The 23,581-nt window shown below is 52.4% G+C and overlaps 11 protein-coding genes across 11 annotated transcripts; 8 read left to right on the forward strand and 3 right to left on the reverse strand.

Annotated features, from left to right (window-relative positions):
• Positions 1-142: 142 nt before the first annotated feature.
• RHO25_010066 (uncharacterized protein) lies at positions 143-681 on the forward strand (the record flags this gene model as incomplete). The annotated part of the gene is made up of 2 exons (XM_065603242.1): positions 143-207; positions 270-681. The coding sequence occupies 2 exons, from the start codon at positions 143-145 to the stop codon at positions 679-681; spliced, it is 477 nt and encodes a 158-aa protein (XP_065459314.1).
• A 249-nt stretch (positions 682-930) lies between these two features.
• RHO25_010067 (uncharacterized protein) lies at positions 931-1,494 on the forward strand (the record flags this gene model as incomplete). The annotated part of the gene is made up of 1 exon (XM_023601586.2): positions 931-1,494. The coding sequence occupies one exon, from the start codon at positions 931-933 to the stop codon at positions 1,492-1,494; it is 564 nt and encodes a 187-aa protein (XP_023453965.1).
• A 344-nt stretch (positions 1,495-1,838) lies between these two features.
• RHO25_010068 (uncharacterized protein) lies at positions 1,839-2,378 on the forward strand (the record flags this gene model as incomplete). Its single annotated transcript, XM_023601587.1, has 3 exons — positions 1,839-2,018; positions 2,077-2,166; positions 2,223-2,378. The coding sequence occupies 3 exons, from the start codon at positions 1,839-1,841 to the stop codon at positions 2,376-2,378; spliced, it is 426 nt and encodes a 141-aa protein (XP_023453716.1).
• Positions 2,379-2,746: 368 nt separating this feature from the next.
• On the reverse strand, positions 2,747-3,521 carry RHO25_010069 (uncharacterized protein; the record flags this gene model as incomplete). Its single annotated transcript, XM_023601588.1, has 2 exons — positions 2,747-3,053; positions 3,118-3,521. 2 exons carry the CDS (start codon positions 3,519-3,521, stop codon positions 2,747-2,749), a joined length of 711 nt encoding a protein of 236 aa, XP_023453423.1.
• Positions 3,522-4,940: 1,419 nt separating this feature from the next.
• RHO25_010070 (uncharacterized protein) lies at positions 4,941-5,756 on the forward strand (the record flags this gene model as incomplete). Its single annotated transcript, XM_023601589.1, has 3 exons — positions 4,941-4,998; positions 5,060-5,333; positions 5,384-5,756. 3 exons carry the CDS (start codon positions 4,941-4,943, stop codon positions 5,754-5,756), a joined length of 705 nt encoding a protein of 234 aa, XP_023454092.1.
• Positions 5,757-6,579: 823 nt separating this feature from the next.
• Positions 6,580-8,194, forward strand: RHO25_010071 (uncharacterized protein; the record flags this gene model as incomplete). Its single annotated transcript, XM_023601590.2, has 2 exons — positions 6,580-8,102; positions 8,152-8,194. 2 exons carry the CDS (start codon positions 6,580-6,582, stop codon positions 8,192-8,194), a joined length of 1,566 nt encoding a protein of 521 aa, XP_023454093.1.
• A 960-nt stretch (positions 8,195-9,154) lies between these two features.
• RHO25_010072 (uncharacterized protein) lies at positions 9,155-12,046 on the forward strand (the record flags this gene model as incomplete). Its single annotated transcript, XM_023601591.2, has 1 exon — positions 9,155-12,046. One exon carries the CDS (start codon positions 9,155-9,157, stop codon positions 12,044-12,046), a length of 2,892 nt encoding a protein of 963 aa, XP_023454094.1.
• Positions 12,047-12,855: 809 nt separating this feature from the next.
• On the forward strand, positions 12,856-13,524 carry RHO25_010073 (uncharacterized protein; the record flags this gene model as incomplete). The annotated part of the gene is made up of 2 exons (XM_065603243.1): positions 12,856-12,872; positions 12,924-13,524. The coding sequence occupies 2 exons, from the start codon at positions 12,856-12,858 to the stop codon at positions 13,522-13,524; spliced, it is 618 nt and encodes a 205-aa protein (XP_065459315.1).
• Positions 13,525-14,309: 785 nt separating this feature from the next.
• Positions 14,310-14,819, reverse strand: RHO25_010074 (uncharacterized protein; the record flags this gene model as incomplete). The annotated part of the gene is made up of 2 exons (XM_065603244.1): positions 14,310-14,335; positions 14,576-14,819. 2 exons carry the CDS (start codon positions 14,817-14,819, stop codon positions 14,310-14,312), a joined length of 270 nt encoding a protein of 89 aa, XP_065459316.1.
• A 559-nt stretch (positions 14,820-15,378) lies between these two features.
• Positions 15,379-16,386, forward strand: RHO25_010075 (uncharacterized protein; the record flags this gene model as incomplete). The annotated part of the gene is made up of 1 exon (XM_065603245.1): positions 15,379-16,386. One exon carries the CDS (start codon positions 15,379-15,381, stop codon positions 16,384-16,386), a length of 1,008 nt encoding a protein of 335 aa, XP_065459317.1.
• Positions 16,387-16,478: 92 nt separating this feature from the next.
• Positions 16,479-21,433, reverse strand: RHO25_010076 (uncharacterized protein; the record flags this gene model as incomplete). The annotated part of the gene is made up of 2 exons (XM_023601592.2): positions 16,479-20,849; positions 20,963-21,433. The coding sequence occupies 2 exons, from the start codon at positions 21,431-21,433 to the stop codon at positions 16,479-16,481; spliced, it is 4,842 nt and encodes a 1,613-aa protein (XP_023454095.1).
• Positions 21,434-23,581: the final 2,148 nt, after the last annotated feature.

Here is a 23,581-nt window from a genome sequence, read left to right on the forward strand (position 1 = left end):
CCACCAATGAGATCCTGCGAAGCCGAAACTCACATCTCAGCTCAGCTCTCCTTTCCAATTTCATCTCCCTAACACACAATCACGCACATCGCAACTTACTGCTTAGTCCGTTGGTCTCCTGTGGCACAATAACAGAGCAAAGATGTCTTACTCATGCTTGCCTTCATGGCCTTTGGTCCTGTTCGGGGTGCTGGAACCTTTTGCGCTGTACGTATACTTCGGTCTATTCAACCGCAAACAAGAACACGGCACTGAGATTGCTACAATAGAGTATGGGCATACATCACTGCCATGACCGACGGGTTCACTTTCTTCGCGAGCCAAGCTCCGAACCATGAGATTGGATCGGCGGACTTCACTCCACAAGCGCAAGCTCTAACCTTGCAAATGGGCAATGTCCTACTTCTTCTGGGAGCCATGGCTATCATTTGCTGCTGGACAAAACATCCGGAGATCGCCAAGTGGTATCTCATCGCGGTCGCGTTTGCAGACATCGGCCACATCTATGCTGTCTACGCAGCTGTGGGCCCGGCATATTTCTGGAACTTCGCTGAGTGGAACGACATGACCTGGGGAAATGTGGGCGTGAGCGCATTCCTGCATGTGAATCGATGGGCGACGGTTGCAGGGTTGTTCGGAAGCATGTCCGGAGAGCAAGCGAGAGTGAAGAAGGTGCAGTAGATTGCGTTTGTTCGAGGCGTTGGCACCAATCATCGAATTTCCCGCTGCTACAGCAGGAGGAGCTGTTCGCATTGTGCCGCCAATGCCAACATGCACGAGTGGTACGAGCAAAGAGCAGGGATTGGAACGACTTCTGACTTCAGCATGACATCAATTCGCTTAAAACATCTCCCGACATCCTCACTGTATTGACCTGTGTAGCAAGTCCAAACACCTTGAAGCAAAGCTATCAGCATCCTCAAACCCAAAATGGATTCTCCAAAGTCACTCCAACCAGTCGTCCTGCCACCGACCACAGATCGCGCCAGCAAACTCAAAGCCACCTGCCACGGCTTTGCGAAAGCACTAGAAGCCCCACCATCTCCAGAAGAACTCCGAAGCAAGTTCTTCACATCTTCACCAAAGATTACGGAGCATGGTCCAGAATGGGCACGCAATCGCCTTCCGTTCTTAGCAAAGACTTACTCTGGCTCGGACGAGTTTGTGCAATACTTCAAGACATTGTCTGAGGTCTTGTCCATGAAGCCGGACCCCGCTCCTGCTTCGCATCAGTTTGCTGTGCAAGTAGGTGCGTTCCGAGAGACTGAAGATGAACACCAGGGCAATGGACATGTCAAAGGGAGTGGTTTGGTGTTCGTGCAGGGTGGAGGAGAATTTAAGTCTGTGAAGACTGGCAAGTCGTGGAAAGAGACGTTTATTTGGAAGTTTTCGGAGTTTGATCAGGATGGAAAGATCGGACGTTGGGAGATTTGGGCTGATCCTTTTAGTGCTTGGAATGCTGTGAATGACGGACAGGCGGAGGCTGGAGCATAGATTATCAGAGAGGTGCGACGAGTCACGAGCTTGTTCAAAGACAAGTGAGCCAAAAGGGTGCAGGTGGCTACTGTGAAGATTGTAGGTGAATAGGAGGAATGAGGTGTCTAATCACAGTGATCATTGGCTGTCCACACAAATTGTGCAAGCCTCACATGCTCCTGCCTGTGCTGCACGATCACATGCAGCTTCCGCGACTTCACTTACAACGGCACAGCTGATACCAATCATAACTTGACTCCAGCTTCTGCGAAACCTCTTTCTTCTTCTTCCACACTCTTCATCAATCTGCACCGAAGCACACACACCAACACTCTTCAGTCACCCGCTCCACTTCCGACACCATGTTCGTCCCATTTGAGAGCAACAACAGCGACGGCACTCCATCTCCACCCGGCCGCAACGACAGCGAAGTTCCCGCCCCAGCTGAGGCACCGGTCCAGCTGCAAATCACCTTCCGCCACAACCGCGGCTTCGAGCAGGCGTTCAAATTGAAGAAGACCACCAGCATCGTCAAGGCCATGGTGAGCCATCCGTTCACGCCCACCCTTTGAACCAGCATTTCCACTGACCACCTCTCAGGATGCCTTCAGCGCCAAGATGGAGCGTCCTCGCAACCAACTGCGCTTCCTCATTGATGGTCATCGCATTACCGATGGCACTGTGGAAGATGTGAGTCGAATCATTTCAACTGGGCTCACGGGTAAGAATGCTGACTTGACACACAGAACGAGCTGGAGGACGGAGATCAGGTGGATGTTCACGAGGAGCAGTTTGGAGGCGGCGATGGCTGTTGTGGTGGCAAATGTCACTGCGGTGACAAGAACTGCGACGGAAAGTGCTGCAGTGGCAAGGGAGGTTGTGGTGGAGGAAAGGGCAAGTGAGGTAATGAACTTCAGCTCCTGGACGCGGGATGGGAAACTTTCTCTGACCTGCCACCAGTCTGCCTTGACGATCATCATCACTCAGAGATTGATCGGTGCTTTGTGGAGACTTGCGGCCACATGGGCTGCAGCACTTGATGCGCTGAGCTCGAGCGGGCCGAATGCCTACAGGTGCTTGCAAGAAGACTTGCAATGTAGCATTGGAAAAGAAGTCCATGAAAGGTCGTCACGACCGTACATCCAATCGATGGCTTCATTACATTCGATTCTCATCTCATCGTCTCATCTACGTGTATATGTGTGAACAATATGCCATGCAGCGCTCCATGCTATGCAAATGCCAAACATTTTCGCTCACGCTGCAAACTCTACTCCTCAAGATCCATAACCAACTCATCCTCCACATCACGAGCATACCTCGTAGCGCCACAAGCCTTCGCGCGAACAGCGCGAATGCTTCGGATGGAGTAGTCTGGTTTGCTTGGGTTGTACGAAGCCACAAGGTTCGAAGCCTGTTGGAAGTAGCCATCGATAGCAGGCAGGACGTACTCGCAGCGATCATCGTTGATCTCTTGTGCAATCTGCTGGATGGTCTTGCAGTCTCTTCGCCACTTCTTGTTCTTGAGTTCTTCTAGACGGTCCTTGACATTCTGGCCGTAGGATCCCTCGCCGGTCCTGTTTTCAGTTGTCAGCGGCTGATGTCGCATAGTATTGGGTTGTGACAGTAGATTGTACTTACCATGTACCATTACCCTGCTCAGTTCCATTGCTGCCGTTGCTGCCATTGCTACCGTTCTTTCCCGCGAGGTATGAGTCCAAGACGGCCTTGTTGCCCCAAGTGGGAGCAGTGGACGAGTACTCAGCAAGCCAGGCAAGTTTGGCGGCTTTGGTGAATTCGGCGTCCGAACGGAAATTCTTCTTCGCAATGTTGTCGAGGAATGTTGATACGATTGCGGTGTCCCCATACCAGTCCTTCACGGTATACTTGATGATCTGGACATCTGTGAGGGACGCAAAGGCTGCCGGAACAGCCTCTGGGTCGGCCTCAGGGAGAGCTTCTGGCACGGCTTCTGGGTCTGGGATGGCGAGAGAAGTGACAGTGGTGGCAAAGAGGCCGGCAGCAAGGGCAGAGAGGAACTTCATCTTGTCGGCGCAAATTGTCTAGTGGCGAGACTTGAATTTACGAGCGAATGTTGGAAGAGATGTCTTGCTGGCTTCTGGTGGACGTTGAGAGGAAGCCACAGTGCATATCTATATGTACCCCTATGGCTTCCACATAATTTGTCGCCATGTCGCGTGCACGTGGCTTTTGTGTTGCGCCCGAAAGCCACTCATGACAGCTAAACGTGGTAGCCCAGCTGAAAAGGTGAAGTAGACAACACGGAGACCGCGAAAAGACAAGCTTGTGGCGTTGAGCCAGGACAGGTAGAGCTCTTTCTGGACGTCGGACATTGCGCGCGAAGCAAGCCACATGCAGTCTGGCCAAGTAGTTTCGGATCGCGGAAAGTCAAGTATACGATGCCGGGCACTCGGGAGCGAGGGTCCTTTCTGACGCTTCCTCGAGGCGTGAAAAGTGAGGCATTTCTCAAAACCTCACGCATAGAGATGCCCGAATGTGAGAGCGAAAGAATGCATCTTGACTGCAATTATGGAAGATCTTCAAGTTTGCATATCGAAACTGTGAAGACGGAAGTGCAACCGAGGCCTCGGGACGCTAAGCGCTAACGTGGTAAATCCTGTTTCACATGCCACGTGGAGAGTGTTCTGGCTCTTCTTGGCAACATCCAGACGAGCTGTGGCTTGCACCTTAGCAGCACATGGCTTTCGAGCCGCAAGGTTTGATATGCTTTGCACGCTGGCACCGCTGAACTCTGATCGAATTGATGGGAATGAGACTCACCTCCTCGTGGGCGAAGTGTGCCCCTGCGCTGATTTTGCATACGCCCCGAGACCTTGTGCCGAGCGAGTTCTTGTACTCAGAGATATATACAGCATCGAAAGCTGTTGCCCGTGTGGCGCCTCCAACAAGGACGGCAAAATGGGATGCAAACAGCTCTCCGCATCGAAGCCAGTCAAGCACGTAATGTCGATGTGATCTCAGCTAGTGTGTAGCTTTTCCGCGGTATACTTGATGCGCTGTGATAAGTCGCATCACTGGCCAACAGCCATGGAAGCAAGCGCCATGTGGCGCATAGCAAGGAGTCATGCGAGATCCGAATCCTGCTGGCGCATAGGTCTCGCCCGAGATGCTCGCGTCTCGTATGTGCTCAACTACAGCCCCAATGTGTCCGCGCCCTGAGATTTGCCTTCCTGCTTCGGTCTTGCTGGTGCAATTGCTGACAAGGTCGGCTTCAAAAGGTCATGATCTATAGCATTGTACTCGACAGGCAGCGTGTATTGACCAGTTTACTGCTTCTGTCCTGGGTGTTCTTGCTTTACCGAGAGGTATCTGCACGCGGCACATCCGATATTGAGTTTCACTTGGAAGATTCGCTTGCGACAACTGCATCGCCGCCCGCTGCGGTGGTGGCTGAAGGAAATGGCGCAGCAAGATACGCCATCATGAGCATGGCCTCATCTCCAACGAGCTATGACTATATCACAATCAGCAATAAACACAGTCAGTCTACTCACTCAACTTATCTGTCTCGTGCACTGACACAGTGTCGTTTGTCCTGCAGGACATGCCTCGAAGCACAATTATGACATGGTCTGGGACTTTGAGCCGAATCCTGGTTACGGCAAGAGCTGGGACAAGCTCAACATCACCAGAGATACCATCCAGCGCACTCTAGTCGGCGAGAAAAGCTATGAGTGGGTATGGATGCTCGATCTCGACACTCTCATCATGAATTCCTCAGTGACACTTGAAGACTTCGTCGAGCGTAGCTTGGAATATGGTGAACGAGAGGGCAAGAAGCGCGAAGACATCCACATGATCTTGACTAGAGATTGGTAGGCGTGCTCCCGACATTGTCTTGTTCAATTCGACTGACAAGTCCCAGTGAGCCACTAAATGCGGGCAGTATGATTTTCAGGGCCAGCCCATGGATGCTGCAAATGATCGAGCAGTGGCGGTCCCATGATGTCGATGCGGATGCCGGCGAGGGAAATCGTCTGGATCAAGGTGCTTTGAAGGGCATGCTCCAGGAGGACGTTTTTTCTTCTGCTCAGAAGAGCGTGATTGTGCCACAGACGTGGATGAACTCGTATCCCGAAGAAATCCAGTGCTATGATCCTCGCGAAGAGGCATTAACGAGGCCGTGGGAGTATGGCGATTTCGTCATTCATTTCGCTGGTGCGGCCTGGCATCATGCTGAGCTGCATGATCCAGTAGGACACTTCATGAGGAAGTATATCAAGTATGCACTCCAATGAGCTTCGAGCTCTATCTCCTAGCAATGGCTCGTTGCCAAGCTCACTTCCGTCTCGACTCCTGCTTGTGTCACTTGGGGTCAAATTGAACATGCCAAGCGGCACGAGGCGGCATACGGAACAATGCGAACATGAGTTGCTTCAGTCCTGTACCTCTATCACCTCTGCAGCTAGGCATATTCCGGATCGGCTTTGGACACGTTCGCAGGTTCAGGCCGGGTTCGCCGAGGTTCTCTGTGCTGCTCTCAACTGTGACACAATGCATAGCTGTGTAAACAGCTTGTCTGCTTTCCTCAGGAGTCATGGCATGGAAATACTCTCCATAGTCGCCCCAATGGAACGGCGCTTGTCGGCCCAGGCATGCATGCATCTTGTTTCGTGAAGCCGAAGGACGAATCGCAGAGTGGCAGAGAGTGGGAGGTCTGTGGAAAGTCCAAGGTTGATGACGAGAGCTCCGCAGCACTTCTCCGCGATCCCTGCATTCGGCACTCTGTCACTGTCCCAACACGCAAGCCACGCATGCAGACTTTCCCATCAGGACCAGTTTTTTGAACATGATGCAAAACCCTTCTCCTCTTGCCAGCGCACCTCCTGCGTCCAGTGCCAGTCTGCTTGGCAGAGCTACCAACAGACCTCGCTGAGCACAGGTCCTCGCCTAGGGCGGCACTGCCTCCAAAACACCCAACGTCAGCTCTGGGCAGATGAGAGCAGACATTCTCACAATCCTTGGCAAGGACAATAGACATAACGACGTAATTCAGGTCTGATCATCTGCGCTTTGGCGCTGAACTTTGAGCCGACCTCGATACGAGAGGATCACAGGGATATGGCGAGCGCGACATCAACTTCGGTGCACGTCGCCAATGGCGATGTAACACAGGTCAATGGCTCTGTGCGGCAACCCACTGGCACAGCAGATGCACATAACGGAGGCATAGCCATAAAAACTACAGCTCTTGAAGGATCCACGTCGAGAGACCCGCGGTCGTCATCGAAGAAGTACAAGCACACATTCGCCGTACATGCCAAAACACGACCCTCCGTCTTCAGCGCCGATGCGCCTAGTTCGCCGTCCACACTCGGGTTCAGGAACCTGATGGCGCTGGTCATCATTACCTCAAACCTGCGATTGATGATAGACAATTACAGCAAGTATGGACTTCTCGTAGCGATCTCCGGCGGAGCAAGCGTTAAAGAGGGGGATTGGAAGTGGTTTATAATCCTCTACATTCTCACGCCCTGCCATCTTTTCGTGGCATATTGGATCGAGTGGGGAGCTGCACGATATGCAGAGAACGTAATAGCGAGGATGAAGAAAGAGGGAGGTGTCGGTGCTGAGCAGGTTATCAAGGAAGAGAGGGCGAAGAGTAAGAGCTTATATTCGACTTGGACAGCGATTGCCGTCAGCCATGGTCTGAACGCAACCTTCATGCTCGCGTTTGCAACATATGTCGTGTACTACTGGATACACAACCCAGGCCTGGGGACGATTACCGAGCTGCACGCTGTAGTGGTCTGGCTGAAAGTCTGCTCGTACGCTCTCACCAACAGGGACCTTAGACAGGCGTTTCTGCGATCCGATGCTGTGAGCGAGCTGCCAGAACTCTATCATAAGTGCCCTTATCCACGGAACATCAACTTTATGAACTTGTGCTACTTCTGGTGGGCACCGACCTTAGTATACCAGCCAGTATATCCCCGAACAGACAGGATTCGCAAGGACTTTGTCATCAAGCGCGCCGTCGAGTTCTGCGCTCTCTGCATCCTGATCTGGGTCACTTGTGCGCAATACGCCGTGCCTCTTCTCCACAACAGCGTGGACGAGATCGCAAATCTTCGAGGCCTGAAGATTCTGGAGCGCGTCATGAAGCTCAGCACGATCAGCCTCGTGTGTTGGTTGGCAGGCTTCTTCGCACTGTTTCAGTCATTTCTGAATTTGCTGGGAGAGCTGTTGAAATTCGGGGACCGAGAGTTCTACTCAGACTGGTGGAACTCCAGCAGTGTTCGTGGGTACTGGACGAGCTGGAACAAGCCGGTTACAAATTTCATGAAACGGCACATCTACTCGCCCCTGGTCGGCCGTGGCGTTCCACCACCCATGGCGCAAATTATTGTTTTCCTCTTCTCTGGGATACTTCACGAAGCCTTGGTGGGCGTACCCACGCACTGTGTCCTCTGGGTGGCCTTCTTCGGCATGATCGGCCAGATACCGCTCATCATCCTCACCGATGGTATCAACAAGATCGGTGGCAACGGGCCGAACGCTAAACTCATCGGCAACTGTATATTCTGGTTGACGTTCTGTATTTTCGGGCAGCCGCTTGCGGCTCTGGCCTACTTCTTCGCGTGGTGCGTATTTCCCATTCACGCTGATCGTGCTATTGCTGACGTGTCCCAGGCAAGAAAAATATGGGGCGGGAGTGCAGCTCAAGTACTCGTAGGACTTCAACCTGACTTGTCCTCTCTCTGCGTTCTGTTTGCTCACAGTTTGTGGCTGGTACACATGGTGGATAGAAGATGATATTTGGGACGTACTGAGCCGTGATCTTGATCGATACCAATGACAGAAATAAATGCCACTTCCTGGACGAGTAATGTTCTCTGAACGTCGTCCGACTGCGTTTAGTGAGGATAATCGTTGCTGAGCCCTGCAGTAGTCTAGTAGAGTGCTTTCATGTGCCGGCACGAGGGTCTATTCTCGCTAGCACCAGAATAGCTCGCGATTTCGTCATCCACAGCCGATGCGCTGTTTCTTTGCACGTTGCGCCACAGACAGGAGATGCGCCGTTGTTATTGCCTCCTCCACAGCGCGTCTCGGAGAATACACGCGCGTACATGACACTCGGCACTCCCTGCAAGTGAGGTTGCGCAAGCGAGAGGGCTTATCGTGTTGGTGATCGCTCATCAGCGCTCAGCGGAGAACCTGAAACGGCGCCGGGAGCACGGACTTGACTAGTCTACTCACACGACCGTCGCTCTTGGTGGGCGAGAAGTTTGAGCGAAGACTGCACCGAACACGTCTTATTCACTTACGGCCCGCATTGCGTCATAAAGCTCTATCGACAGCACCGACACCGACACGCGACACACGTTCTACGCGCGAGCAGGCCCGCAGCGACCAGAAGTGCGGGTGGCGGAGAACCACCACGACCCATCGCCACACCTCCGACCTCCTCCGAGTCGCAGAACCACAGGCTGACAACAAACTCTAAGCCCGACACGACACCCTCACGCGCACCTCAACTCGTCGGACGCGTGCCTCGCCCGTGCCAGGCGACCGGTCGCTGCGCTATCAGCCTGCGCCGCGCCAAGAACAGGACCGAGACTGAGCCCGGCGCATATCGAGGTAGTCATTCTCGACGGATGAGGCGGCGGACGTAGACAGCAGCAGCAGTGCGACCATGGCGGCGCTCGCTCCTGCTAACAACAACAATGCAGACAGGAAACGCGTCAAGGTGTACGAGCTGAAGAATAATGACTGGTATGACCGTGGGACTGGCTTTTGCGAAGGAAAGCTCGTCAGCCCGGCTGGCGCGCAAAACGAAGAACTCGATGCGCGCGTTGTCGTCACCAGCGAGGAGGAGCCGGAGCGCGTGCTACTGGAAACGCGAATAGCCAAGGATGATGGGTACCAGAAACAACAGGAAACACTGATTGTGTGGACGGAAAGCAATGGCGTGGACATGGCTCTCAGTTTTCAAGAGGCGGAAGGGTGCGCGCATATCTGGCAGTTTGTGAGCGAGATACAAGGAAGACTCGCACCCGAAGACGGCCTGTCCGACGACCTGCTGGGCCCCGAGCACGCAGTATCCTTGCCCGAACCGCAGATTGGAAAATTGGAAGAGGTCGTAGACGCGATACGGCAGCAAGCGAACACACCTGGAGGTCGAGATGCGCTGAGCAAGTACATCATGAGCCCAGAACAGATGTACATTCTCAAACTGGCACCGGTGCTGAAAGAGCTGGAGGAGAAACACGAGATCAACGAGCTACACCGCCTTTGCACGATCATGAAGCACATCATTCTGCTCAACGACACGTCCATTATCGAGTTCATCGTCACCGACCAGGCGATCATGGGCGTAGTGGGCGCTCTCGAGTACGATCCCGACTTTCCCTCACATCGCGCAAATCACCGGCAATTCCTCTCTGATAAGTCGAAGTTCAAGGAAGTGGTCAAGTTTGAAAACATGGACGTTACGAGGAAAATTCACTACACGTACAGGCTCCTCTATTTGAAGGATGTTGTACTGGCGCGAATACTCGACGACCCGACCTTTTCCGTGCTTAATAGTCTCATCTTCTTCCATCAGGTGGATATCATCGGCCACATCCAAGCAAACGCCCCATTCTTGAAAGAGCTGTTTGAGATCTTCACAGACAAGGAAGAGCCGGAGAGGAAGAAGCAGGCATGTCTCTTCATACAGACCTGCTGCGCAGTCTCAAAGTCGATACAAGCCCCTGCGCGAGCACAGTTGTACGGCAACTTCTTGCATCATGGGCTGTTCAACATGATCACATATGCTCTACGGCATCAGGACTCAGCAGTGCGGGTGGCAGGTACTGATATTCTAGTGTCATTGATTGATCACGACTCGCATGTCGTGCGAAATCATATTATCAAAGCCATTCAGGAGAAGACGACACCTCTTACCGACATCCTCATCGAGCTCCTCCTGGTGGAAACGGATCTTGGAGTCAAGAGTCAGATGGCCGATGCGATTAAGATTCTCCTCGATCCTACATCTGCCTCGGCTGGCATGGAAGCCATGAACCGTGCTGGTAACTCGGAAATGATGGCAAAACGTGGCGGACCCGGCGATCATCCTGGTCACCGCTTTTCACCTCAAGCAAATCAATTCATACAAAACTTCTACGAGGACGGCGCGAAACGGCTGTTCAAGCCACTCAAAGATCTGGAAGGTCGACCATCCATGCGAGATCTCACTGTACAAGAGACCAGCCTGTACACACATCTCGTGGAGATACTCAGCTTCTTCGTCAGACAACACGCCTATCAGTCGAAGCTCTTTATCCTCTCTGAGAACCTACATTCACGGATAGCCCAGCTTCTGGAATGCCCGCAAAAACACATGAAGCTGATTGCGCTCAAGTGGTTCCGGACGTGTATTGGCCTCCAGGACGAATTCCACAACCGGCAATTGACAAACAACAAGCTCTTTGAGCCGATCCTGAACATTGTCTACGAGACCATGCCCAGAGACAATCTGCTCAACAGCTGTTGCCTCGAGCTCTTTGAGTACATCAAGCGCGAAGGCATCAAACAGATCATTTACCACCTCGTGGAAACGTATCGGGAACGATTGATAGGTATCACCTATGTCAACACCTTCCAGGCGATAGTACACAAGTTCGAGCAATACCAGAATCCATATGTACCGGAGCGTGAAGGAGATACGAGCTTCACCACCGAACCAGATACGCCTGACGCATTGCGAGGACGTATGACGAACGGCAGACAGGTGTTCAGCGGCTTGAAAGAGGATGCAGATGAGGACGCTTACTTCAATGCGGACGACGAATTGGATGGCGAGTTCGGCGACGATGACGATGGAGACCTACTTTCTCATGCGACGATGGCTAAGCTTGATGCTGTCATGTCCAATGGCCACATTGACACCACCAGCGCTAACAATACCAACAATGCTAGCCCCATGAAGGCACTTGTCAACTATCCGGATGATGACGATGACGAGGAAATGGATCTTCAAGCAAGCTCACCCGATGTTCTCAAGGGGCAGAAGAGCAGTAGCAGCACGAATGCTTCCGAAGCAAACACGTCAACAGATTCCCCAGATGGTCAACGAGGACGTAGTCGAGAGCCACGAGCTGTTTCAGATTCACCACCGGAGTCGGTAGCTATGAAACGACGGAGGGCTGAAGTTGATGATGACGATGAGTTGGGCAAAATGATGGGTGGCGGGAAGAGGCGCAATAGTTCCGCGTCCCTCAATAGCGCAAAGGGGAGCTTAGCTGCTGTGCAGATTGACGAGAAGCGCGACGGAGCGCCCGTCGGGAGCTCTCTGAGCATTGCAACAGACAAGGACGTGGATCCTGAAGATCTGGCGCTGGCGAGTCCGAAGGATCAATCAGCGAACCCAGCCGAGCCTGGGCACACTCCTGGACCGAAGCTTAGGAGGAAAGGCTCATTGAGGGTTAGAAACGAAGGCGCGACGAACATTGGGCGATATGCAATCAAGCCGGTTGGCACCAGTAATGGTGGCTCGGAGGACGGCGGCGAGAAGAAGAGCAACGGCGGCTCCGGCGGCTAGAAGGATGCTGGAGTCATGGTTGATGATGATGATGAAGATTTGCCGTGCTGCTATGCCCGTCACGATTCTCCGCGTGCAAGTCCGCCGGCGCCGTCCTCTGATTAAAAGTATTGGCAGGTACGCGACGACCACTATTCAGACATCCACGCGGACGCCGAACCCCTGAAGCCGATTCCAGCTTTCGCCAGATCGCCCACGCTGCTCACGGCTGGAGAAGAACAGAGTTAACAGAAGCGGTAGCATACTTTTGCTTGGAGGAAAGAAAGTTCTGGTACTGCATTATGACAAACGAAACTTGGACCCCTTTTGGAGCGCATGAAGGAGCAGGACTTATCTTTCTTGGCTTTGTGGCTGGCATTGAGGACGGACGAGCTTCTCCTGGGTCCCCTTTGCCTGCTTTGCAGCGTTTGCACGAGTCGAGCTATTCAAGCATTTTAGTGTACAAGTGTATCATAGCACAGAGGAATGATGAAATGGCGCGCGAGCGTCTTGAACATGATGAGATCTTGCACGTGTGGGGTGTGTGAGAGCTGAGAAGAGTGAGCAGGGAGAACCGTCGATGTGGACGACCAAGTGAGAATCGAAGTGAAGCTCAAAGCGACTGGTTGCTGCCTCAGACATTTGCGCCGCCTCACTACGCGGCTAGCTTGGTCTGTTGCTTCTCGACAACGCACATTTCTGCTGACCACAACGCACTGACGCCAACGTCTACCAGTGGCGCTCACCACTGTGTCACGCGCCAACTCCAGCTCCCCGGCCACGCTTCAAGGTCTCGATTCGGACTGATAGCGACCAGCCGCGTCGCCGCCATGGATGACTTCTTGAGGTATTCATCTTTGGGCTTCATGCTGGAGCGGAGGCACTGACAGCATCGCAGATCATTGGAAGGCCCGACTGTGCTGGTAAAAGTCGGAACCGGCGACAGCATTCGCCACTTTACCGTTTCGCGTGCTCTGCTATGCCAGAATTCCGTGTGGTTCAAAACCGCACTCGAAGGCGATCGCTTCCAGGAAGGCCAGACTGGCGTTATCTCCCTGCCAGAAGACAGCCCGCGCGCTTTCAGCTCCTTCTACTTCTATCTCTTTCGACGAAAGATAATACTCACCGCAATGAAGCTCAACGAGGGCACTTTCGAAGCATTTGTCGATCAGCTGGAAACCTGCATTGAAACGTGGATATTTGCAAACAAGTATTCTATGTGTTTTTTGCAAGATGCTGCCATGCTCGCGTTCTGCTGGCATCTGCAGCTCGCGACTGGCAACGCAGTTGGTCTGCCTGCCTCCTGCCTTGCACTTTGTTTCTCACAGACCGCGGAAGGTTCCCCACTACGAAAGCTCGCAGCCGACTACATCGTCACTCGCATGCAAGGCGAACAGCCTGACGCTGGCGAACTTGTGGGGAAATTAGCGCCATTGCAAGGTTTCATTCAAGCTCTCAACGAGGCTCATCAGTTCCACCACGATGCAGGAAAAGGTTAGTCAACCCGTGTTGTGTCGTATGCGGTCTGACATGAGCATCCAGATACGAGAAGACGATACCAGAGGCCTCGCGAGTTCATTGAGTCGCTTGGTACGCAGCGAGATCGTGACGAAGGGGTCAATTTGGTGGGGTTTACTATCAGCTGGACGAGGTACACAATGACATGCCATCAATGCGGCTACAGCTTCTTCGAGGGTACAGCCAAGTGTCTAGAGTGTCGATCACCGGGGAAAAAGTGTCTCGGCGGATGCGAAACTGGTTCCCTGTGTTGGTGGTGTTCGGAAGATAAACCTACCTGGGATGGTTCAGAGGATGAGTGAACCATTCGACACAAGAGAATTTCCCTCCATTATTTTCGCAGCTCGGCGAGAGGCAGCCGTATGCCCGTCTAAACTCCAGGGGCAGCTTTTCTGCGAATAGCTGAGCTCAGATATGGAGTAGCGATGGAGTTTGGGAGGATTGAAGAGAGAAGGGCTCAGAACGCGCCCGTCTTGCCGCAGTTCGGTATGAATTGTGGCATTGGAAGTTAATGCAACGTTGAAACGTTACAAACCATCCTGGTACCTGAACTCAGGGACATACAGACCGAACGACTTTTCTGATGGAAATATTCAAGCAGTGCCACTAGAGTCCTTCACCCTCACTCGCTGCTTCAGCCGACTGCGACCTCCCTCCTGATCCCGAGCAGACTTCTGGTGGACAACTACGGAAACCCAGTACACAGTCTCCGCATCGGAATCCGCAGCAGTTCACATCAAACGTGCAACGTGTGACCTCGCAGTGATTATGACCTTGTCTGGGAAACATTTCCTATAAAATCCAAGTGAGCTTTTGGTTGCAGAAGATAAATACATTGGATGGAGTTAGGTACAACGCCGGATTAGGCGTGATGGCAGAGGCCGAGGTGAGCATGCCCAAAGAGATCAAGGTGATCGCGAGACTCTTGAGCAGCATGATTGACGGATACAGGGTCGATATTCGAATTGGGAGAGCATAAGCTGTTGGTATTCGAGAAGATGGTAGCTTTGCTGCTGGAATCGGGAACAGTACCTATGCTGTACGCTGCGCCGACTGAAGTGGCTGTGGCATATCCATCGCACGCCATGAAGCCCTTCACCCTCGCGGCTTTCATGCTGGCATTTGCCATGTCGGCTTTTGCCCAGGGCCCTGTTACATTGCCGACAGCCCGAATACGTGAGTCTCGTGTATCTACTGCGAACGGAATGAGACGAGGCTGATTCGACCTGTTATCATAGGGGTATTGGGAATCACTGTCGATGCGAAGATGGCTCATGCTGGCAGCTGGATCCAAAAACAGAGGTAGTCTGCCAACCAACTTCGGATAGGCAACTTATTCCGTGCCCAGCAGCTGAGCGCGTTCACGGGGCATGGTAAAAGATTGCTTTTACGAGCTCAGACTGGTGATATACCAAAGGCTTCTGGTGTCTCATAGGCAGAGAAACGTGTAGGAATTGGAGGACCACTTCAAGGCTACCAGGTGCGGTCCAAAGTCGGAAGGTCACGACGTTCTTCTGTCGTAGGTGAACAAAATGTCTTAGCTCTTTCTCTCTTGATAGCGATCTCGTGTGGTATGACGAATGAGGTGATGTTGTTGGTGGAAGAACGGGGGAGGTGCGGACGTGGAGGAGAAGCTTTCTAGGCATGCAGACTGCCGAGGCTTGGCAGTCGATGAAGCCTCAAAATGTTCATGCACAACTACGTCCTGCCTTTCGCCGACGGCCACGTGAAATTTGTGGTTCTAAGCCTGCCGTGTAGATGTTGTATCTCTCCTCCACTGACTCTCCCCTTTAGCCTCGAAGCACCGCCACCAATGTGCTCGGATCAGTCCCATCATGGAGCAATCAGAAGCAGGCCGGCATCCTTCGCTGAACATTTGTGGTCTACGAATTCCCGGCCCAGTGCTACCCATTATCCTTGCTATCTGGTTCCTGAGCACTAGGCTGCGACGTGAAAGGCATGGTCTACGATCTCCGATTACTGGCGACCATCTACGAATCCTCCTAGTAGTCACCCACTCACTGACCTACTTCTGGAGCATTTGGAATACCATACATCAAGACCAGCACTCGGAAACCCCAGTCAGCAACAATGCCTTGATCCTGATCGAATTCATCACTCTGACCTGGGGCGAAGCGTTTTTGCCAGAGTCGGATATCTGGCCTTACACACTGACATCAATCGGCTGGATAATGCTCGCTCTTCATCCACTGTCCAAGGCCACATCGCCTTCTTCGCGGGACATTTGGCTACCGCTGGTGTTGTCCCTCCCGTCAGCCTTGCAAATGGGTGGAAGAGTCAGCTCAGGAGCAATGCTTAGCGGGATCTCGCTGCTCAGCACCGTGATCTTCGGCCTGGTCGATGGGCTAGGTGCCTTTGGGTCGTACGGGAGTGTACTTGCTATACTCGCCCCACCGTGTCTTGCAGTATTGGTCCGACTGGCGTGCAAGAACGACTGCCTGCAGGGACTATGGCGTGCCATCTTCAAGCACTATCCTACAGAAAATCATATGCGGTGCGCCCAAGTCGTCGTTTCCGTGATCAACTTGGAAGCTGCCGGATGGATCGTGAGTAGTTTTCTGTGGTCCTGTCTACGCTGGCGATGGCTATTCTGGGGCGAGATCTCGAGAAACCCAGCTTTAACAATGTTCTCGCTAGCTGGAGGTGCTCTATTCTTCGCAATACATGCTCTGGGCAATTTGTTTCGGAATAGAGCGCCAATCGCAGACCCTGCCATGTTCGTCCAGAACTCATTGAGCGATTGCTTCCATGCAATTCAATGGACGAATTGCATATATCTCGGACTGTGGCTACTCTGCGAAGTGGCGAGGATGTATCAATAGATCTCCAATGGCCCAACAAGTAATACTGGCTAATGAAACCCTTTCAAATTCGGTCAGCCTGTGAGTTTATCGGTATCTATCGTGAGTATCTATCATGATCTTTTTAACAACCTCGCTGCCAGTCCCTTCTTCATCTGTCCCTCAGAATTCTCCTCATCAACACCATGCCTCTCCACCACATTCAAGAAAACCTGATCCAGCGTCGCATGACTAACGCTGTAATCCCGAATTCCCATCTCTTCTCGACTGCTTTCCACAGCCCGGAACAAAGCTCCCATACTCCTCCCATCCAACAACCCATCTTCTTGTGAGCCCTCTTTCCTCTCCACTGGAACCGAGAACCTCACCTGCCCGCCGACCGACCTCTCCGTCTCAGCAACAACAAACGTTCTTCTCACCCATGCCCACAGATCCTCTACATCTTTCAGACTCGATCTCGGAGCATCCTTGTGCACAACTTGCATATAGACTCTGTCACCAAAACGTTGATGTAAATCCGGAATCGTTCCAAGAGCCAACATTCTCCCCGCCATGATACCAGCACGATCGCAAAGCGCGTCAGCTTCTTCCATACTATGCGTCGTGATCAGTAAACATCTTCCAGCAGATATAGCAGCCAGTGTTGCCCAAAGAGCTCTCTTTGCCGCTGCGTCCATACCCGAAGAAGGCTCATCAAGGAGAAGGACAGAAGGATTTGCGACAAGAGCGATACCGAGTGAGAGTTTCCGCTTCGTGCCACCAGATAGCTTCTTGACCAGTTTATTCGTATGATCTGTCAATCCAAGACGAGTGATGATCTCATGAATGTTCTCATCCTTTTCCTTCCCAGTAACGCCTCTCGCGCGGGCGTAGAATTCGAGGTTCTCCTTCAGAGTCATGGAATCCACAGCATCGAATTGTGGACAGACGCCGAGGTGCTGTTTGGCGGCAACAGGAGTCTGCTTGAGATTGTCGCCAGAAATGTAGATTTCTGATCGACCGGAGAGAGAGTCGGGTGCAATGTCGCCGCGGATTAGAGAGATCATTGTGGACTTTCCTGCTCCGTTCGGACCAAGTAATGCGAACTTTTCCGAAGGCAAGATGCCGAAACTGACATCGTCGACGGCTTGGTTGCTTTTGAAGGTCTTAGAGATGTGTTGCACGCGGAGACCTTCGTTTGCTGATGTCAAGCGGTTCATGTCCTCTGCTACATCGGAATCCGATCCGACTTCTTTTTCAGTGTCCTTGTTGCTGTGAGTTTTACGGTTGGATCCAAGGCGGATACCAAAAGCTTCAAGGCTGCGACCAGATTCCCAGAAGATGAGGAACGCAACAAGCAGGAACGATTGCAGAACCAGATATAGTATCGGCCCTCCATACAGTGTGATACTGCCAGGATTCGTCGAGCGGAATGATCCAGCACAGGAAATGGCGTAGACGTTCATACAAACCATAAGTCCACGCATCAGACTGACAGCTGGACATATGAGACCAATCGTCCAGAACAAAATCTCCATCTGGCTGTAAATGACACTCAAGTCAGCCATGTCGACTGTCAGGAAGCAGCCGACGAAGAACAGCATGGCGATTACGGCTTGCAAGATGCAGGTCATTGCAATTGCGGCAAGCTGAGAAGTAGCGAATAGCGAGATGACATAAGCGTATGCCGTGGCTGCCGTTCCGTAGAAGAGGAAAACAACGAACATGTAGCCCAGAGCGTAAAAGTTGTAGCCGTTGGTCAACCATATGACCGTCACCAGAACGGCAATGAGCAGGAGAAAACAGAAGTCGAAGAGCGCGTATGCCGTCCAGAGTGGACCACTGAGAATGCCATTGGAGTACTGCATCGATCGGACCTTTTGTAATCGTTCACGAGTCGGGTACAGAGCGAAAAGACCGGGAAAGAGCACGAAACCCAGAGTGGTAAATACAGCGACAAGACTCTCGTAAAAGTCTCTTGGCGCATAACCTTTTACGAAGCTGGAGTGTGAAATCGCGATAGTGGTGTTCGTCAAGGCCATATCGAGCACACCTAGCATCTGCCAAGCGGGCCAGGATCCACTGGAGGAGTCAGCGAGCCATGCATACACCGGTGGCCCGTTTGGATCAATGAAGAAGCCTCCTCTGTCATTCGCTTGTGTTTGCACTCCATTGTTGATCTGCTGGTTGAAATTTGCCAGCGTGTCCACCGACACGGTTGAGTCCCAGTAATTTGAAGTGTCGGTACCATCATTGCAGTAATAAGATCCTGGATAACAAAATTGCTTCGTGGGAACAAGCGCAGCGAGTGTATCGTTCGTGATCGCGTCGGGAGGACCAAAGATCAGATTGTAGGAGATGTAGCCAGGGGTCAAGGCCGTCGGTGTGAATTGGTACGAAAACTGCTCGTCTGGATCTCTGCACTGTAAGCCTGATGAAGACACATTTACGAGAAAACGTGTAACGACACCAGCCACCACGAGCGGGACGAAGAGAGCCGCCACGTAAGGCATGAAATTGTGTTTCAGGATGGTCAGGCGTTTTCGAAACAGTGCTCTGGTCTGCTTAACAGGTCCGCAAGGCTTGCCGGTGTGCAACGACATAGAGCCATGTACCGCGGTGGCCTCGCTTGCCACGCTGTCTTTCTTCAAGTTGATGTAAGTGTTCTGTTGTTCCTCGTGCTTCATCTCATCAGCCAGCTGCAAGAATATCTTCTCGATGCTGGGGCCTTCGATCGCGTAGTTGGTGTCGTCATTCCGGTCAAGGTTTCCAAGAAGAAGAGTAAGTGATGCACTGTCCTTGGCCGTGAAGATAGTGTTGCCACCCTCTTGGCTCTCTGCAACACCTGTTGGCATGTTCTGAATAGGCTTTGCAGCACCTGGTAGCACCACACGGTAGCCTCCACCGAGAGAGTTCTTGAGTGTCGCCACAGTGCCTTCAGCTCTCATCTTGCCCTTCGACAACAGCGCGATGTGATCTGCCAATACTTCACTCTCGTCCAAGAAGTGCGTGGTGAGGAGTAAGGTACGATGTCCTCGCTCGCGCAGAAGAATCTCCCAAATCTTACGACGCGCCAGCGGATCAATACCAGAACTAGCTTCGTCGATGCAACACACTTGGCTGCCACCAGCCAGCATCATTGCCAGCTGCAGCTTTCTCTGCTGACCACCAGACAAGGTCTTGGATTTGGCATTTGTTTTCTTCTTGAGGTCACAGCCTTCTATCAAGCGTTCCACCTCTGTCTTATTCTCGGCCCTCGCCATGGAAGGGTTTTTCAGTTTCTGGAAGAACGCAACGTGCTCTTTCACAGTCATATCGGGCCACATGACATTCTTCTGAGGACACAGCCCAATTCCACCGCTGCCATCAATGTCGATCTCGCCATCTGTAATGCTTTCGAGACCGGCTATGCAGTTCATCGTCGTGGACTTCCCGCATCCATTTGCACCAAGAAGGACTGTGATTGACCCAGCATACAAGTCCAAGGACAGCTGATCCACCGCGAGGGTACGGTCACTCTTCTTTACGGCTTTGTTGTACCGCTTCGTGAAGTTCTTGATTCGGAGTGCGTTTCCTTGCATGTCGTCCTTTGACTTCAAGTATCGTCCACGGGAAGAGCTACCCCAGAGAAAGCGCTCAATGGCAATGGCGAATATAGGGTAAAGTGCAATCTGGAAGGCCAAGAATCCCAAGAAATGAGCAGGGGTGAGTGTCCACACATTGATCTCAAGTAAGTTAGTAAGCAATTCTGGATAGGTAGTGTTCGGCTTCAGAGGCTGGCTGAAGATCTCAGAAACAGCACCGGAGACCAAGAAGTAGACGAAGCTGCTTGGGGGGAACAGTAGCCCAGTAGCAGTCGCAGCAGCGTTGGATGTCGATTTCTGACCAGACTGCGTGAATTGAGCGACAATGGCGAAGACAATGGCCGCGACTATTGCGCTAATCGCAGAGAGTTGCTGTCTTCGGAACAGCGAACTGGCCAGAATGGAGAAGCTTGTCATTGCGAGCCCTGCCATGATGTACAGTAGCACGAACCAGCCAGTGCTCGAACGGGGGAATATGATAGCTCCCACGACCGCTCCACAGATGATCCAACCTGGCATGTAGACAATATCGAATGCGAGATGTGTAGCAAGCATTCGCGCGACCAGGCTCTCGTAGCGTGATTTGTTTGGCATCTGCGCGTCAATCAATTGCAGCATGCCTTCCTCCCGTTGTCGGACTACGTGTCCTGTCAGATGATAGGCGATTCCGGCCATACCGATAAAGAGAGCGAATGCAATGGCCTGAGTGACCAGCAGTCCAAAGAACTTGCTGTCCTCGAAATCTTTCTGCGCCTGCGTCGTGGAGGTGAATGGGTATTGCAGGATAGTGTCTGGCAATCGTGATCCGTTGTTTCTCTCCGATATCAAAGAGTCGATTTGCCTTTGCAATGGGAGAGTATACAGTTGAACAGCATTGTCGTCTCTGTCGACACGAGCACCACTAATGACACTGTCTTGCCACTAACGGTCGTTAGCATAGATCACAAATCAACGTAAAGACTTCTATTGCGGCAGATGATCAAGCACCGAGTTGCTTCCTCTGCGGCCAATATCGGGAACATAAGTCTGCTTACAATTGTGTAATTGAAGAGCTGGCCGGGGCCTTCTGCAGGTGAGCTCCAAAAGTCCACGGCGGCGAAGCAGTCGGTCACTCCCTTGCTGGAGCTAGGACAAACTCCAGGTATCTGATAGTCGTCCTTGAGAATAGTTACTGTTCGCCCGCCATTATTTGCCATGTCGCGCAGTTGGTCAATGATATAGCGAATGTCTTCTCCTTGAAGACCTCGATCCACGATGACGAACTTCTTCCTGGCATCTCCGACGGCGTCGAAAGCTTCTGGTAATGATCGGATCGGCGAGGGAGCGCCGATGCCATATCCTCCGTCGTTGTGTATCCAGTTCTTGATTGACGCGAGGATAACTGTGAGAACGACAGGAAACGCGAGGGCTCGAATAAAGGTGCTGAGCCATCTTCGCCGTACAATCAGCAGCAGGTCCTTCTCAGTCAAAGTCCAAGTCTGCCCGAGAAATTGCGATATCCGCATCTTGTCGTGTGTGGTTGTTCCCAAAGGAACTCTGAAGGAATGTCAATTGTGCAAGGGCAGAAGAACAGCTCCATATGGAGCGCTCCGCCGGGCTGTGCTAGATGTCGGAGTAGTGAGTGGCATTGCGGATGCCTGAAAGTATTTACGCTTGTAGCACAACACGAGCCGCCGCGAAACCATACCAATCCTTCCAAAACTGGCCGCGGGCATTATTGGCCGAACGACTGCTATCGACCTGGGGTACCGCATGGGCCCTTTAGCGTGCGAAGAAGCTGCCAAGAACATTACGTCCTCACATGCTTGCCCAGTGGGCAGGCTTGATTTGTTTTAGGGAGAGGCTTGTTGCTGCTCGCAACTCGTGTCGCGTAAAACGGCGGGGAGGACGACCGCATGCCAAGGCACGGCGGCAAGAATCAGCCAGTGAAAGCTACAGTAGAATGCAGCGCCTCATCTGCGGGCATCGAAGGATGCATTTAGTCGCAGTCCATGATGTCAAACCCGATGGTATGAGCCATAGAAAATGACTTGTTCTCCTCTCCTTTGTTTCAACGATCTGCAATGCCCGAGGCGCAGCACTGTTCCCGCGTCCTTCCCGAAAGAGTCAAAGCGAGATCGCTTGTCATGTCCAGTGACGAACGAGCCGGTGGCAGATGCACAGGCTCTCCGGTGGTATAATTGCCTGTCGAACTTTACAGATGCTCGTTCTTGTGTCTTGAGGTATTTGAGGCACTTCTGAACGCGTCAGGAAGTTAGGAGATGGGGGAAGAGGAGGACTGTAAGAGCAACAAGGTTCAGCACTACGTGCAGTATGCCCGTGCCAAGTCTGAGATCTGCCAGGACGAAGTATCAGGTGAGGTCTGCCAGAGTCGAGTAGTCCATGGCGACGGCACGCTGTTCGTAAGAGAAAGCGATACAAGCTGTGAACTTGAGCATGCTTGCGAGTTTACTACAGCGGCAAAACCAAAGGCCCAGTTGCTTGAATTAGATTAGAAAAGCACCTAGCAGGGGCAGGAGCGAGGTCCTGTTCACGATCTTGGCATGCCCGACAAGCTCCGACCGCTTGCGCTTCTGTCGTTGCATGATGCCTGTCCTCCGTTCACATAGCCATTGAACACCACCACCGCCATCATGTCTCTCCAAGTCCAAGCACGCTCTCTCTACCGCCGCTTCCTACGCGAACTCCCAGCCCGTTCACCCTCATTGCTCGCCAATCCATCACCCATGCAGAAGCACATCCGCGCAGACTTCGCAAGCCAACCGGGAGACTCGGCCTCATTGCAACATCAAACATCACAAAAATCACCCGAAAGACGGCTTGAAGAAGCCGAACAATACGTGCAATACCTTGCCGCGCAAAGAATGTATACAACTCTGGTGGAAAGATACAATCCTGGTATGAACATGACCGAAGAGGAGCGCGTTCGCCTCACAGCGAGGAGAGTCGGAATGGATATGCCTGATGATATGTGGAGAGGACGTGGCTAGAGCACAACAGCTATGGATCTGTCTCAAATGCCAGCGGTTATTGAAAACGCAAAACAAGCCAGACAATTTCAGCGATGGCTCCATAACCCATCAACTACGCTGCCATCCCCACATCACAGCCTGAAGACTAGCGGCAGACCTCTCGCATTCTCTAACACGCCAGTGCCTCTCTACACAATGAGGAAAACGACGAACTGAAACTGGACCAGAAGACTGCGATACACTGCAGAGCTGCAGTCGGAATAACCTTGCCTGGCCTCGTATCCATTTTAGCTTCGGTCAAGAATAGATCGAGCCATGTACGCGCGGTCAGTTCTGCTTTTCAAAAGAGACTCCCAAGCGAGACAATGGCGCATCTAGCCCGCGTAAAGGTAGTGAAACGACTCGTCCTGGCCAGTTTCACGCGCATACCCTCATCGCTAACGCCAAGGAAAGCGGTCGCGGAGTCATGGTGAGAGGTCGGAAAGGGGTTAGTCACTGCTAGAATGCACGTCGCCCATCTACACGGAGGTTCCAGACCGCTCAAATGCACATCGAACGCCATCGTCCGTGTCGCGTTAGTCGATGTTGGCGCGATATCGTAGCACGTGGGGTCGCGGTCGCGGAGGAAATCGAAAGCTTATCAGGAAGTCACATACGGTAGCATGAAATAATTGTTTTCGA

Source organism: Cercospora beticola, chromosome 6 (genome assembly GCF_033473495.1).
Source record: "Cercospora beticola chromosome 6, complete sequence".
Classification (NCBI taxonomy): Eukaryota; Fungi; Ascomycota; class Dothideomycetes; order Mycosphaerellales; family Mycosphaerellaceae; genus Cercospora; species Cercospora beticola.